Here is a 14,396-nt window from a genome sequence, read left to right on the forward strand (position 1 = left end):
AACAATCCACTCCATGCACGCTGTTAAGGATTGATTTGTAATACGTTGAGGGTCTCTCATGTCCATTACAGCTATGGCAGGATGCGTAAATTATGCATGTGCACCTAGTGATTGTGTGTGAGTGTGTGTGTGTGTGTGTGTGTGTGTTATATACACCCAGCATATCTGAGTGTGGTTCCATCTTTTGTCAATTATATGCTTTGGTGGTGTGAGACATGCAGGGTGGTAACAGTTCCAACAAGCACCAGGGCTCCAGGCCTCACGTTAAGCATCAGTGGAATGCACCAGGATCAGCTGTTCCTTAACCACATGACCCCATTACTGCCTCCCTCAGGTCCGCGTCTTCCGTCACACCTCCCTGTGGAGCCATTCGTCACAGCCATGGCAAGTGAGGTGGAAGGTGATGACAATTTCAGGGCCCACAGTTGGAGAAAGCCAACAAAATTATTTCATCGGGTGACTCGAAGGGGCTCACAGCTCATGATTAGATCTCCTGGAACCACAAACTTTTTAGTCAGATGGAGCACTGAGAGCAAAGTGCTGTTAGACATGCTCAAAACATATAATGAATGATTTAAGGTTAAGCCATATGTGGTCATGTGTTGTAAGCAGCCATTTGAAGGATTTTTGTGGCAGCAAACAGTTATTTTCATCTATTAATCATTGAAATCTAGAAAACAAACACATGCCGATTGTGATTACCTGAAGCCTAAGGTGATAACAACAAAAACCCATTTCTTACCAATGATTCTCTTTCAGCAGGTCGACTCGTCAATTAATTGGCTAATCACTTCAGCCTCAGGTAAATGTTCCACTTATTTTAAGACTTTTAAAAGGCCTGAATACATGAAAGTCAAAGAAAATAAAAAAAAAAAGTGCCAATTTTTTCTTCATCCCTTTAATCATCTGGTGATGTCCTTTATCTCGCAACCCCCAGATTGGATGCCACTGATCTAGTATATACACTGTGAACATGCATCAAAATTTAGAATACAGATACAGTATGTTATTATGCAACAGTGCATATGTGTGGACAGATGTGTGATAGGGCAGAATGTTAAGTTGCTTAATAGATGAAAAGTTGAGGTAAGTTTGCATTGCTACATCCTACTTCCTAGCTAAACCACTGTGATGTATTTTGGTTGACTCTGGTTTCTGTTTTTGTCTGGCAGCTTGAGATAAGATATGCATTCTTGACACTTTGGCTATTTTTAGGTTTTAAAAAATACAGGTCAGAGCTGTTACCTAATGATAATTTACTTATTTTTATTCCTCAGACTCTCACTAGCTCAAAAACATCCATATATATATATATATGGAGGTATATATATATACATATACCTTGGATCCTCTTGCCTCATCTGTTTTCACTGTTTGTTTGCAGACAGGCAGTCACACTCCCACTGAAGAAGTAGGAAATACATGTTTCCCCAACAATTTGCCAAACGTGCTGTTTGGTATCCTCTGAGAGTACAGACAACACACATCTCCTGCTTGAGTTCAGCGTGTTGCCTGCCCAGTCACGCAACCTGTTATCAGGTACAATTTACAGTCAACAGACTGAGTCAAACCACACATCTGCAAAGTACAAACCAAGAAAAACACCAACCCATGAACTAACATGAAACATGACAGGAAGTGTGTTTTCTGAGAACCCTCATCAAGTTCACATCCTGTCTTTGATATTGTTTACTTCAGGGATGTCTTAGTTACCTGTCTTAATGCAGAACCAGAGCAACAGCCTCATCACTGCTCAGCAGGAGGGAGGACAGATTTATTGGGTGCTGTTTGGGTGAATAGAACATTTGTGCTTCTGTCTGCCTTGTGATGATGTCACATGGGCTCTATAGAGGAAGCACTTTGCATCCACTCCAGACACTCACCCACTCCGTCATTGCGTGCCGCTTGGAAGCGTGGTGTGCCCAGACTTCCTGTCAAGAGCAGCTGGGGAGGGTCAGGGGAAAACACCGACACACACCCACACACACATACAAAGTAGAACTATGCAAATATTATTTACAACTCTAAGCTATTCAAACACGGTAGTCAAAAGGGTTTAAGCACTTTTAAAACTATTTAAATAGTCGTATATTATTTAATATTATTATTATTATTTAATAATATTATTAAATATTTTAAATCAATTATTCTTATTTAATAAATTAAATCAATAAATCAGACAGAATAATAAATTGGTTACACTTCATACTCAAAATTAGTCAACTCAGGGCTGGAACCAGGCAAGAACTCTGCAGGAATTCTGAGGAACTTTGCATTTCCTTCTGCTGAATAACAGATTAATCACAAAAAGTTAGTGCCTAATTACATAATCATCCATCACTGAGATAATAATTTCGGCATGATTCATGCATGCAGAGTAAAACAAACTGAGGGCTTCCTATGGGCCCACAAGGGCTGCACAACGCTGAGAAAATCTCCTGTTACAAGATTATGAATGTCATCTTGAAAAATAACTCCTTTGGCTTTAATGTGGTTAAATAGCTTATGGAGTCTTTGGATGGAAATGCCATTGTCTGTAATAAGCTAATGACTGACTGTTGTGTGCAGGAGGCAGCAGCATGGCCCGTGATGAGAGGAAACCAGATGTAAGGTCTGGATATTTGATTTAACAGACTGCCAGAGAGGCAAGGTGGGTTTTCCTTTTTTTTTTTTTTTGCTGTACCTCTTCAATGATACACTGCAGTCAGACTAGGGCAGTGGCTCTCTGTTCTGTGCTCACAGCCTTGTTATTATCATGGAGTTTTGTACGCTGGAGAAAAACATTTGTTCCCACATATCCCTCCACATTCCTGCTAGTGTCTCATGATGCATGAAAGGTCATGCATATGTGTATTTTCTCCCAGAGGCCTCGCCCTCAGGGGTGAGTTTGTTATCTTTCGCCTGAATGGGATAGCGCACGGGTTGAAAGATTGAATTTGACATCAACATTTGCAGTCCTCGTTAGAAAATATAGACATGGTACAGTCATTTAGGACATGCGAGTGACACCTGTATTAAGACCTAGCTGCTCACTGAGTGACCAGATCTGCTCGTCAGTCAACAATGCATTAAATTAATGTGTGTTTGAGGTAGAAAGTAGGTTATGTGAGTCTTTTAGACAAACATCTGTCTATTGGTACTATTGAGCTGGATTGTATTAGTAGCACAACATTATTTACTGATTAGGCCTCCATTCTCCGTCTGGTTGCAGCAAAAAACAGCCTGAAACAACCCAAAACAAGTTTTCTGGAAACCCTGACGTCTGCCAAAATAAAAACTTCCCAAGAGACTCTTTTGTTTTGGATGTGTGAGGTTGCTGTGTGAGGTTGCTGTGGCGCAGCTCGGCTTACTCAGCATGTTGCTACTAAGCATAATTGCTCTATTGCAAGGAGCTCAGCATGGAGTTTTCCACTGAAAGGCAAAACAGGAGGGATATATGCAGTAGAGTTGGGTGTGGTCGTCCGTCTGTGGGTGTTTATTGTGAAATGTAAAACGTATTTCCCATAATCCACCTTTAGCTTTACAGCAGCAATTGTATTTTGCTTCCATCAAACAGCTGGCAACGCAGACCTCCCAAATGAAAGTCAGACAACAGATGAGTTATAGTTCTTCTGGGCATCAATTCCCCACCGCTCCCTGTTTTTTTGTCTCTCCGTCTGGCTTCCTCTGACTTTTCTGCTTCTCTCATTTCAGCTGTTAGTGACCCTGTTGATCCAGCCAGCAGTGCTACCCTGTTAGAAGCAGGTTCCCATCTCAGCTGAGCAGCCACTTCCCTTCCTCGGACCACCCAACACCCAACCCCCAACTCCCTGTGACCTCTCAAACAGAGGAACACACACTTTTATTGTAAGGCAATATGAGTCGACACCGCTGGCAAAGTTTGACACTGGAATAAAAGAAGCTTGTGTGTGCAGGGGAGAGTTTGAGGGATATTAAGAGTTGCTCTGATTGGATGGAAAGCCTCTGCTCCTTGCCTGCTCTGCCCCTCACTCTTTTTTTGAACGTGTTCCCTGGCACATACACACTCTAGTCAAGAGGCAAACTGTGGGCTAATTCAGTACTGGGCACTCATGTTACTGCCTCCTTTTGTGCAAAGGGGAGAGGGGCTTAAGGGGTGTGGGCGGAGGATGACTGGGGGAGGGAGGGGAAAAGCAGAGAGGGAAGGCTGGGATCGGGTGGGGGCGGAGAGCAGAAGGAGCTGTAGCATTGGGACTTGGTTGAAAAGTAGGACTGTGAGTTTGTCTGTGTGAACACATGAGGAAAAGAGAGGGAAGACAAAAGAGACATGACAAGGATTCAAATAGGATGTGGAGCAACAAAACAACGCTTCTCTCGCAGCTGACCTGGACACAAACAGGAAGAGAAAGCACAAAGTAGAAGTGCATGAAGGATAGAGGACTTGCCTGAACAAGAGACAGAAGAAGACTGGCTTCTAGCTGTGGAGGCGTGCACTCACTCACCCAAGGAGAGGAATAAGCACTGAGTCAAACCAGACAGGAAGAGAGTGAGGGGGGAGGAGGAGGAGGAGGAGGAGGAGGAGGTGATTGGGGTAAAAGAAATCATAAGAAAGAAAAAAAAGAGGCACTCTTGAGGGAGACAGTGTGTGTGTGTGTGTGTGTGGGAGAGAGAGATTCAGCCGGGGAGAACGAGCCGTGGAGGGAGGAGGAAATCTGAAAACAGAGGAGCAGAGAACTGCTGAGTATTGAGCAAGGTGAAGTGAGACTGAGGGCGAGGGGGCTCGTGGGTGAAGTTCGCAGCAGGGGAGAGGTATGAGGGGACTCTTGAAGTCACTCTTCTCTTTGGCGATCACTCTCCTCTGTTTGGGGAGCCTGCTGACCACTTTCATCTGGTACATGTTCGACCACAAGTAAGTGTGAAACTACCTATGCACACACGCGCACACACACACACACACTCTCATTGTATTCATTTCAACCTGTCCATACTGTCAGTACTGTATATTTTATAACATACTTCATATTTATGTTATTTATATATCCTTATACATATGCACAGACACTTGCATTTCATTGTCTAAGTACTTTAGTTTGTGTGTTGTGGGTGTGTTAGTGTGTACAAAGAGGCATGTTGCGGTTTGATGAGATTATTGGAAACAGTTAATGATGATGACTTTTAGCTGTTTCTGCCTTTTGTCCTCCAAGTGTCTTTCCACCCTTTTTCCCATTCATGTCATCCTCTTCCAAAAGTAGAGGATGACATAGAAATGAAATAGAGCCCAGGTGTGTGTGAATAGATCTCATGTCTCGACATAAAGCTAATTTACAGCAGCTGTCCACAGGAGGCTTTATAAAGTTATAGTAAGATGAAGAAAAGAAATATTTATACAAGGGGCGACAACAATGTTGTGATCCAACACCATCATCCCCCTGAAATTTAAAGGTATTTAGCTGGATTCACTCTGGATACACTTTAATAACTATCTGTCATAGGTTGTGGGTTTTGTAGTCCTTAAGGTGCACACACTCCATCTGGGCCCTATCAGAGACATGACGTTTCAGCCCCTTTCATACTTACAGACATAAACAGGAAGAGAACAAGATACACTGCTGTCTAAGCAACCCATACCGCACACAGCAGACATTGCAACACACAGGCATGAAGAGACAGGCTGCTCCTGCTGAAATGTAGCTAAGTAGCAAAGGTCTCTGCTCATGAGTTTGTACACTGGTTGTTCATTGCTATAAAGCTGAAAGATTTGCTCTCTGCTCTACCTCTCTGCACACTGTTCTACCTCATGTCAGTGAGAGATCCCTGAGTTGTTTCTTGCCGTTTGAAATTTTCTGGTTAGATGCTGACTTAGTTAAGATTTGTTTTATGTCATGTAAACGAGCATGGCAACAAACAGTACAGTCCATTTAGAACAGGACCTTCCTCTCAACTGATGTAAACAACAGAATACGAATAATGGGTGCTCAGAGGCTATTAGATTATCTGTTCTTTCCCTGACTTCTGCATTTTGTGCATCAGTGCTCTCTCTTTTGTTCTCTCAACAGCAATGTGGAACCTCGCAAACCACATCCTCAAAAGAAAAGCACCCCTCAGTCCTCTGAGATTTGTAAAGGCTGTAGGTGAGTGCCGGCCATCCATCACTGCTTTTTTTGTATATTCATATTCATGAGATCAAGTCATGTCAGAACTACCGGTATTACACACAGATTGTCTGTCTGTGTGTGTCACAGGGAGGTCATCGACAAAGTAATGGAGCGTTACTCTCAAAGCTGGGAGAGGCAGGAGGACAATTACCAGAAATTCAGGTACAAAAACATCTTCTGAAAAATTGTATCACTAGTATTATCTCTCTATCAGTCCTATATAGTTGTGCATTTACCTGTCTGGAAACTGAACCACTGACATTTCAGTAAACCAAACTAAACCAAAGTTGCAAATAACCAATAGTTGTCACTGCATTCAATCATGCAGTTTCCTGTAACACTGCCCTTGCTTGCTTCCGTCCTTGCTCTCACTCACTACAACTGTGGTATGAGCTCAGTCTGTAGGTGAAGGATTCCCTCCTTCTACCACATCCTTCCTAAATAGTCCAAACCTCCTGCTGAGGCCAAGATCACTGACATGACACCGCAAATAGAATCTAATGGTTACACCCAAATGCTCCAGCTGTTGCAGTGCTTTAAAACACAGTCCAGAAAAAAGAAAAAGAAGAAGAGCCGCTGGTCCGCAAACCTGGAAGTTTCGTTCCTTTCCTCACATGTAAACATAACGCACACTTCAGGTAGGATGAGGAAGAGGAAGGGTGGGGAAGATGAAGTAAGAAGTGAAGAAGGAGTGTGATGAGGTGACTGGAAGAGAGGAGAAGCAGATGAAGGTTGATATAGAGTGTTGGCCTCCATCAGCACAGGAAAGTACTTTGGGGCAGCTGAGAAGGAACCAAACAGAGAGGAGATAAGTCAAGTTGCTGAAAACAAGATTATTTTGTGCGAAACAGAGAATACAAGAAAATGACAACCAGACACAGAGCGGCCAAGGAAAGGTGGATAAATCTGTCACAGAAAAACAACAAAGTATCTACAAAGGCATGAAATGAGAAACCTTTGCAGTGAAGACTACCCAACTTGGCCACATTAAGACAGAGGGAGAAACCCAGGAACAATCCAACACAGGCGGGAGTGGTGAAACTGAGAGCTGACAGAAACTGAGACTGACAACAACAAACTACATTAAACTCAAGAGGGAAACAAAGATACAAATGTTTTTTTTTTAAAGAGATACGCAGATCTCAACAAATTTACATTATCAGTCACATGTTGAATACCTAATCTCCTAATCTATTATTGCACCGCTTTTTAAAAGATGGAAATAAAGTAGACTTCCTCTCTCTTAAAATAGCCGTTTTACATATGAGCATACACATTAAATCCTGCTCGGTCTCATATGGTAGTTTCAGATAATTTTTCAGATCAACTTTCAGATCAGCGTGAAATAGCAAATACTCAAACACTAATAGTTGATTTGTTTCCCAATAATTATCCTAAATAAATAAAACATTTTCTCCAACAACAATGTTATGATTCAACATTAAAATCCTGTTGCTCCTTTAATAGAAACTACTGTCTAAATGAGGTTTTGCGACAGTTTCCGTTTATCGAATGGGGTGTTTCTAGTGGAGTACTGGTGTCTTAACAAAGTCATTAAGTAGAGATAGACCATCTAAAACTAAGCTTCAGGTTGGAGTATCTTTTGAAACTTTCAAACATATCACGTCTCTTCAAGATGTAACAATATTGCCACTTTATTGTTGGTTATTGTCTGTGATTTGTATTGCCTGTTATATAGTAATGTGATTAGTTTTATAGTTGATTGTGACCAGGAAAGAATACAGTATGATAGGTGCAAGAAGAGCTGTGCTGAACGTGAATCTAAAGCAGCTGAAATGTAACTTTCTTGTAAATATTATTTATGTGTCTATCAAATAGGTTAGATCTTACAATGTTGTAAAAATCATTCATAAGTGTCACTTCACTACGCTTCAATACAAAATAACATACAGGATTTTTTTTTTTTAAATGTTAAAATGATGCAATGTTGTTCCCATGGTACGTTTCATCATCATATGATGAAATACATGTGTCACAAATATTTTTACAACCATCTGGTCTTTTAAAACTGACCTAAAACTATTAAAACAAAAAAACAAATCTAGGGTTTGTCTGCTTTTTACATGTATAGAAAGAAGAACAAGTAGAATCATGGAAGGAGAAGTGGAAATAGAAATGGGATTTAAATCAGAGGAAGCTGCATGCAACCACATGGTCTAAATATAACACATATTGAGGACCTGTGATCTATGGTAAAATATATATTTAAATGACTCAAGACTGAATTAAAGTCCTTATATGAAACCAGAAATGCTTTATTTATCAGCTGAACTAACTTACACTTACTCTAACACCAAAAACTGACAGGTCAGCCTGTGTCAACACTCCTGTCCGTCTTGTATGTTATTTAACAAAGTCCTTGTGGTTCCACAGAGCTCAGCTGAACAACAAGTGCCATGGTTTTGACAAGGCCATCATTACCCAGGCCAACACTCCAGTGGGATCAAAGCTTGCGTACGACGGGGAAAAGAAGAGGATTCTCCAGGTGACCCCGGAGATTTTCAGCACCTTCGCAAAGGTATGATCTTTTGCCATTCATTAATATTACAACAACACAGTGAAAATGATTTCACCAATTTGCTTTTGCATGTTCGGTCAAGTCATGTGTCCACTGAAATGTTAGCTCTTTCAAATGCTAGATGACACAAAGTGCAGTTTATTTTTGGTTAAGGACTCACACCAGAGACTTCCTGAAATGTCTGCATGTACTGTCTGTACTGCCTGTGTGTTATTTTAAGCAGAACCTTTATTTTCTGGATTTTAATGAATTGTTTTAGTAAAACACATTTTAATAAACACACAGGGGGCACCCTGAGTTCAGCTGGGGACCTCTTGATCTGCAGTCAAGTGCTCTACCATTGAGCTATACCCTCTCACATTATTCTTTATAATGTGACTTTAATATACACCGTGATATGTAGCTGGCTTCTCTCTAGAAAATTGTTCCTGTCTTGACTTTGTTATGCACACCATCTCTTATTTATTGACTCTATATACTCTTTGGCCAGTGAAAAAATGCAGAGCATCATGCAACATCAAATCTGCAAGTTTAAAGCTGCCAACAGCTGGTAGCAACCGTATTCTTCATCATGAAGCATTACTGATGAGTTATAAAGTTATAAAGTTATAAAGTTATAAAGTTATTAAGTTATTAAGTTATTAAGTTATAAAGTTATAAAGTCATAAAGACTGCTTAACACTACGGACACCTGAAGCTTGGCATGGGGCACTCGGATCTGAACAGTGGACCTCTTGATCTGCAGTCAATGATCTACCACTAAGCTATACTACTGAGCCCCTTACTGTAGCTCTAATACACCCATGCAAAGCTGGACAGTAACTGCAGTGACATACTGAATCATTGATCCACTTCCCTTTAGTATGTTGAGAGACATTCTGTAATTTGCTTGTGTCTTCAGTATCTATTTTTATGATCACTGGCCAAACCTTGATAGCACTTTGGATGTCATTTAAGGGAAGCTTGGTTCAGAAGTGTGCTCATTTAAGTTATGAGTGATGTGGCCTTTTGTGGCCAAATATGTCAGGCTTCACCAGGAAATCTTGATTTGAAATGTTGGTGATAACATATCACACTGATAACAACCTATAAAATATCAGTAAGACGTGAATAACATCCCTTTGCAAAGGTATGATCTTTTGCCATGCATTAATATTACAACACCACAGTGATAACACAGTTATAAAGTTATAAAGTTATAAAGTCATAAAGACTGCTTAACACTACGGACACCTGAAGCTTGGCATGGGGCACTCGGATCTGAACAGTGGACCTCTTGATCTGCAGTCAATGATCTACCACTAAGCTATACTACTGAGCCCCTTACTGTAGCTCTAATACACCCATGCAAAGCTGGACAGTAACTGCAGTGACATACTGAATCATTGAGCCACTTCCCTTTAGTATGTTGAGAGACATTCTGTACTTTGCTTGTGTCTTCAGTATCTATTTTTTTGTGATTAACAGTTTTTATTTTCATTTTCATTATTCAACAATACAAAAACACAACTCCCCCCGCCCCCCCGAACACACACCACCAACCATGCTGATCCTTTTCTGTTTACCAACCTCTACCCCTGTGCTCCTTCATGTACAACTTTAACAGCTACCCTAAATACACTGATGAAGACATGATGCAAGATAAACCAAAGCAAAAATAGACACAGAAAATGATTCGAGGGAAAATCGATACGAGAAATAGATAAAGCAAGTTCTGTCTTAATGCAATATTCTGTTAACAAACAACAAGAATAAGTAACAATCACAAAATAAAATACACACAAAAACAAGAAGAAGCACATCTACATATATTTTTTTTTTTACACAATTAACTGAAAACTTGCTTCTCTCCACTACATTACCCATACCCTTTTAGGGGCCTCTTAAATAAATTAAGTATTTGCCCCATTTTGCTTCATATAGATCCAGTCTACCCAGTTGTTTACATGACATTTTTTCGAATGCTGCCACTCGTGCCAACTCCACAGCCCACTCCTGCGGAGAGGGTACCCCCTCCGTCTTCCATCCCCTGACAAGTATTTGTCTACCAACCATAATACTGGTTTGGACAAAGCTTTTAATATGTTTATCCTGTCCTGTCAGGACTGTATGATCACTCAAGACAAATAATCTAGGGCTAAATGGAATATGCATCTCCGTAATCTCCCAAAGGTTATCATAAATATTAGTCCAAAAGTGTTGGACTTTGTGACATGACCATAACACATGAATTAAAGTACATTCAGTATCTATTTTTATGATCACTGGCCAAACCTTGATAGCACTTTGGATGTCATTTAAGGTAGGCTTGGTTCAGAAGTGTGCTCATTTAAGTTGTGAGTGATGTGGCCTTTTATGGCCAAATATGTCAGGCTTCACCAGGAAATCTTGATTTGAAATGTTGGTGATAACATATCACACTGATAACAACCTATAAAATATCAGTAAGACGTGAATAACATCCCTGTATAACACAAAATTAAATAGATGTTGCCTTCATATGTGCGTATTTTTACATCGGAAAAGATTATAGAAAAAGCCTCCTTGTGTGTACAGGGGCTCTTTTAAATGACTCTTTTTCTGTTGTACACACAATATATGGCCATCACCATAAATTTCAGTGTAATTAATTTTCCATTTGTTATGTTCCCAGGAGCGTCCTTTCCCAAACAAAACATGGGACACGTGTGCTGTTGTTGGGAATGGAGGGATCCTGACCAACAGTGGCTGTGGAAAGGTGATTGACTCAGCTCAGTTTGTTATCAGGTGAGGAGAAATGTGTCCCGTGTTGTGGACTGAAAGACTGAGGACAATATTAATTAACAAATTAAACCATGCCACATAAAGATCTCTGTATGTTCTTTGTTACTTGTTTAGGTGCAACCTACCTCCTTTGGAAAACGGCTATGAGAAACATGTGGGCATCAAGACCGACCTTGTGACTGCAAACCCAAGCATCTTTTTAGAGAAGTGAGCAAGAGAATGAATTACACAGCACCTTAAAATCTCCCTTTCCGTCTTTTTGCATGACATTTGCTGTTTATTTTCAGGTATGGGGGTCTAATGGGGCGTCGCCGTCCATTTGTGGAGAGTCTACATAGCTATGGCAACTCCCTGCTGCTCATTCCCGCCTTCTCCTACGGCCACAACACTCCTGTGTCCCTGCGGGTTGCCTACTCACTTGAGGACTTTAAAAGCTCCACCCGGCCCATCTTCTTCAACCCTGAGTACCTCCACAGTCTGGCCCTCTTCTGGCGCTCCCAAGGCCTACGAGCAGTACGCCTCAGCACTGGCATAATCATGGCCAGCCTGGCACTGGAACTCTGTGCCAACGTGGATTTATACGGGTTCTGGCCCTTTAGCAATCACCCACATGGATTCCATACCCTGACTAACCACTACTACGATGACAGACAAACTAAAGTGAAATTTCACGCCATGCCAGCTGAGTTTGAGCTCTTGTTGCGGCTGCACAGTCAAGGGGTGCTAAGGCTTCACCTGGGAGATTGTCAACCAAGTGAAAAGTAGTTCCTAGACCGAGTGGCAGCTGACAAGACAGGAGCCAAGTGCCTTTTTTGTAGCCTCAGGATAAAGCCAGTTAAGTAAAGTATTTTTAAATGAATAGACAGATACGGTATATTTTGGCTGGTGAACTGAATTAACTGTGTCATTGCAAGTGTGACTTGCATTAAATGCTGAAATGGCCTATCAGCAGCCAAGACATTGCACTCATAATGCAACAATCATGCGGCTGTAAACAGTCTTATAATGTAACTAAAACTGTATTTATTACCACACATGTTCCAGCTGGAGTCTGGAGGGAGCTATTTTGATTTAAATCAGAATCATTTGTGAGGCCTGTGTGGGGGTCTACATTGTAGTGCCTTATTATGTTAATCTAACTAATGACTGACCATGGAAACTGAATGTATTTAGAAGAAAATACCTCCTTTACATGAAGATTGTTCGGATAAAACAGCAGCACACTGAATGTGAAGAATGTTTTGAGAACGTCACACATTGAACCACTTTGACAAATATTCTGACAACTGTTGATACGTCCTCTTTACTACACTTTAATCACACAGTTGTTGTAAAAGGCTGGTGCTTGCATGCGGAAGATCGTTTCCGCACACTCCATCATCACTGACACTGCTGGATGTGATACAGACATAAAGGCAGGCCTCAGATCTCAGAGTGCCTGCAGGAGTTGTTTCCTAGGAGTGTAAACTACAAACCATCACGGCTGCCCTCTGTGGGTCGTGGTCATCAGAGGAGCTTATTAAGTGAGACTCGGAGCCAAGGACTACACCACAGAAAGTAAAACTATACAATATCACCACCAGTAAGCCTCCTCACAGAGCTTGCTGTGTTACAGTGTACTATGCCTCGTCACCACACTGACCAGACATATAAGATCTACAATAAGTACTGTCACGAAGTGGCAACATACACATATTGGTACAATGTTAGTTTGGAAACAAATTCTTTTTAAGTTGTTGTAAATTCTAAATCAATGCAGATTTACTGACTTCAATGTAAGGTGATATGATGATTGTGAATTGTGCACTTTGAGTGAAAATCGTAACCTTTGGGTAAGCTTTCTTCTCTAACATTTTGCATCAAGAGTCTTGTGCAATTGGAAGTATTACCTTTCATGCTGACAGTCTTAATAGTGATTTTTGTCATCCAGAGAAATGATCTACCATAGTTTAGGTGACCAAACTTGAGAACCAAGCCAATTTGAGCCAGTTGTAGAATCATTTCAGTATTTGTGATTTTGTTTTTGTGAACAGGAACCGAAGGTGATCAAGTGAATCAGTGAATAAATATTTATCAGGAGACTGGATTGAAATTCACTTGTCTAACCTGTAAGAAAAAAGCTTTATCCCAGATGTCTCAGCTTGCATGTTTTTTTTTTGTCTTTGATCCTTTAAGTGCCTAAAAACCTGCCAAGATCTGTCATTAGAATGCAGTATTTCTGCTTAAAAACTGAATATTTGGCCAGTTTTGGGGCACAGTTTGTGCTCATTGTACTTGTCTCATTGGAAAGCCATATTATCCAGTCATTTATTAGCATACACTTGCGTAACCCCTTCTATATTTTGATTCTCTTCTTCTTTGTTACACCTCATACAGCGTTTTAAAACCTGATTTAAGCCATATGTTTGTGTAGTGTATTTGAAAATGCAAATCCACTTCCTCCTGTTCATTATTTGGTCTTATATTTTTCCATATTTGATACAGCTGTGATATAAGTAGGCTATACATTACCGCACCTTCCACTTCACTGAGTTTCTCCTGTGTGTTCTGCTCTAGGGCATCTCACAGTTACCGGATGGACTAGACATGCGAACATCTGGATGATGCTTTCACAGACTTAAAAAAACCAGGCTTTGGAAAGTACTGGAGTTTTGTCCTACTCCTCTTTCCCTGTCGCCAAATTCATAATGGTAGCACATGTACACTGTCTCCAGAATGACATCTGTGTAGGGTTAGTACATCCGGCCAATTAGGCCATTAATGGAATGAAATGTTTGTTTCTTTCGAGAGAAAATAACTCACTGCCACAAGTTTCTATCCCAAACATTGCTCTTGGGATTCCTGACCTTGTTGTACATCCTGCTGCAGCGCTCCACTTATTCCCACTAGCTACTCGCTCCAGGGAACGTTCTTTATTTTCAGAGAATCACAAAGAAACATACTTTCCATTTCCATTTTTGTTGTTAGTCTCCAGGCAGTTT

General features: G+C 40.8%; 1 protein-coding gene and 1 long non-coding RNA gene across 2 annotated transcripts; both read left to right on the forward strand.

The window, feature by feature from the left end:
• The first annotated feature begins 1,392 nt into the window (after positions 1 to 1,392).
• On the forward strand, positions 1,393 to 4,149 carry LOC113747158 (uncharacterized). Its single transcript, XR_003463397.1, has 3 exons — positions 1,393 to 1,539; positions 2,569 to 2,650; positions 3,694 to 4,149. It is a non-coding gene; the product is annotated as an uncharacterized LOC113747158 (long non-coding RNA).
• Positions 4,150 to 4,162: 13 nt separating this feature from the next.
• st8sia6 (ST8 alpha-N-acetyl-neuraminide alpha-2,8-sialyltransferase 6) lies at positions 4,163 to 13,549 on the forward strand. Its single transcript, XM_027285793.1, has 7 exons — positions 4,163 to 4,867; positions 6,015 to 6,089; positions 6,201 to 6,275; positions 8,508 to 8,652; positions 11,306 to 11,418; positions 11,530 to 11,622; positions 11,703 to 13,549. Exons 1-7 carry the CDS (start codon positions 4,770 to 4,772, stop codon positions 12,178 to 12,180), a joined length of 1,077 nt encoding a protein of 358 aa, XP_027141594.1. The 5' UTR covers positions 4,163 to 4,769; the 3' UTR covers positions 12,181 to 13,549.
• Positions 13,550 to 14,396: the final 847 nt, after the last annotated feature.

Source organism: Larimichthys crocea, chromosome XII (genome assembly GCF_000972845.2).
Source record: "Larimichthys crocea isolate SSNF chromosome XII, L_crocea_2.0, whole genome shotgun sequence".
NCBI lineage: Eukaryota > Metazoa > Chordata > Actinopteri > Sciaenidae > Larimichthys > Larimichthys crocea.

Excerpts from the sequence above, each read along its gene's own strand:
- st8sia6 (XM_027285793.1), top strand. The coding sequence starts at position 4,770 with ATGAGGGGACTCTTGAAGTCACTCTTCTCTTTGGCGATCACTCTCCTC. Across the intron at positions 6,276-8,507 it reads GACAATTACCAGAAATTCAG|AGCTCAGCTGAACAACAAGT; the intron begins GTACAAAAACAT and ends GTGGTTCCACAG. Across the intron at positions 8,653-11,305 it reads TTTTCAGCACCTTCGCAAAG|GAGCGTCCTTTCCCAAACAA; the intron begins GTATGATCTTTT and ends TTATGTTCCCAG.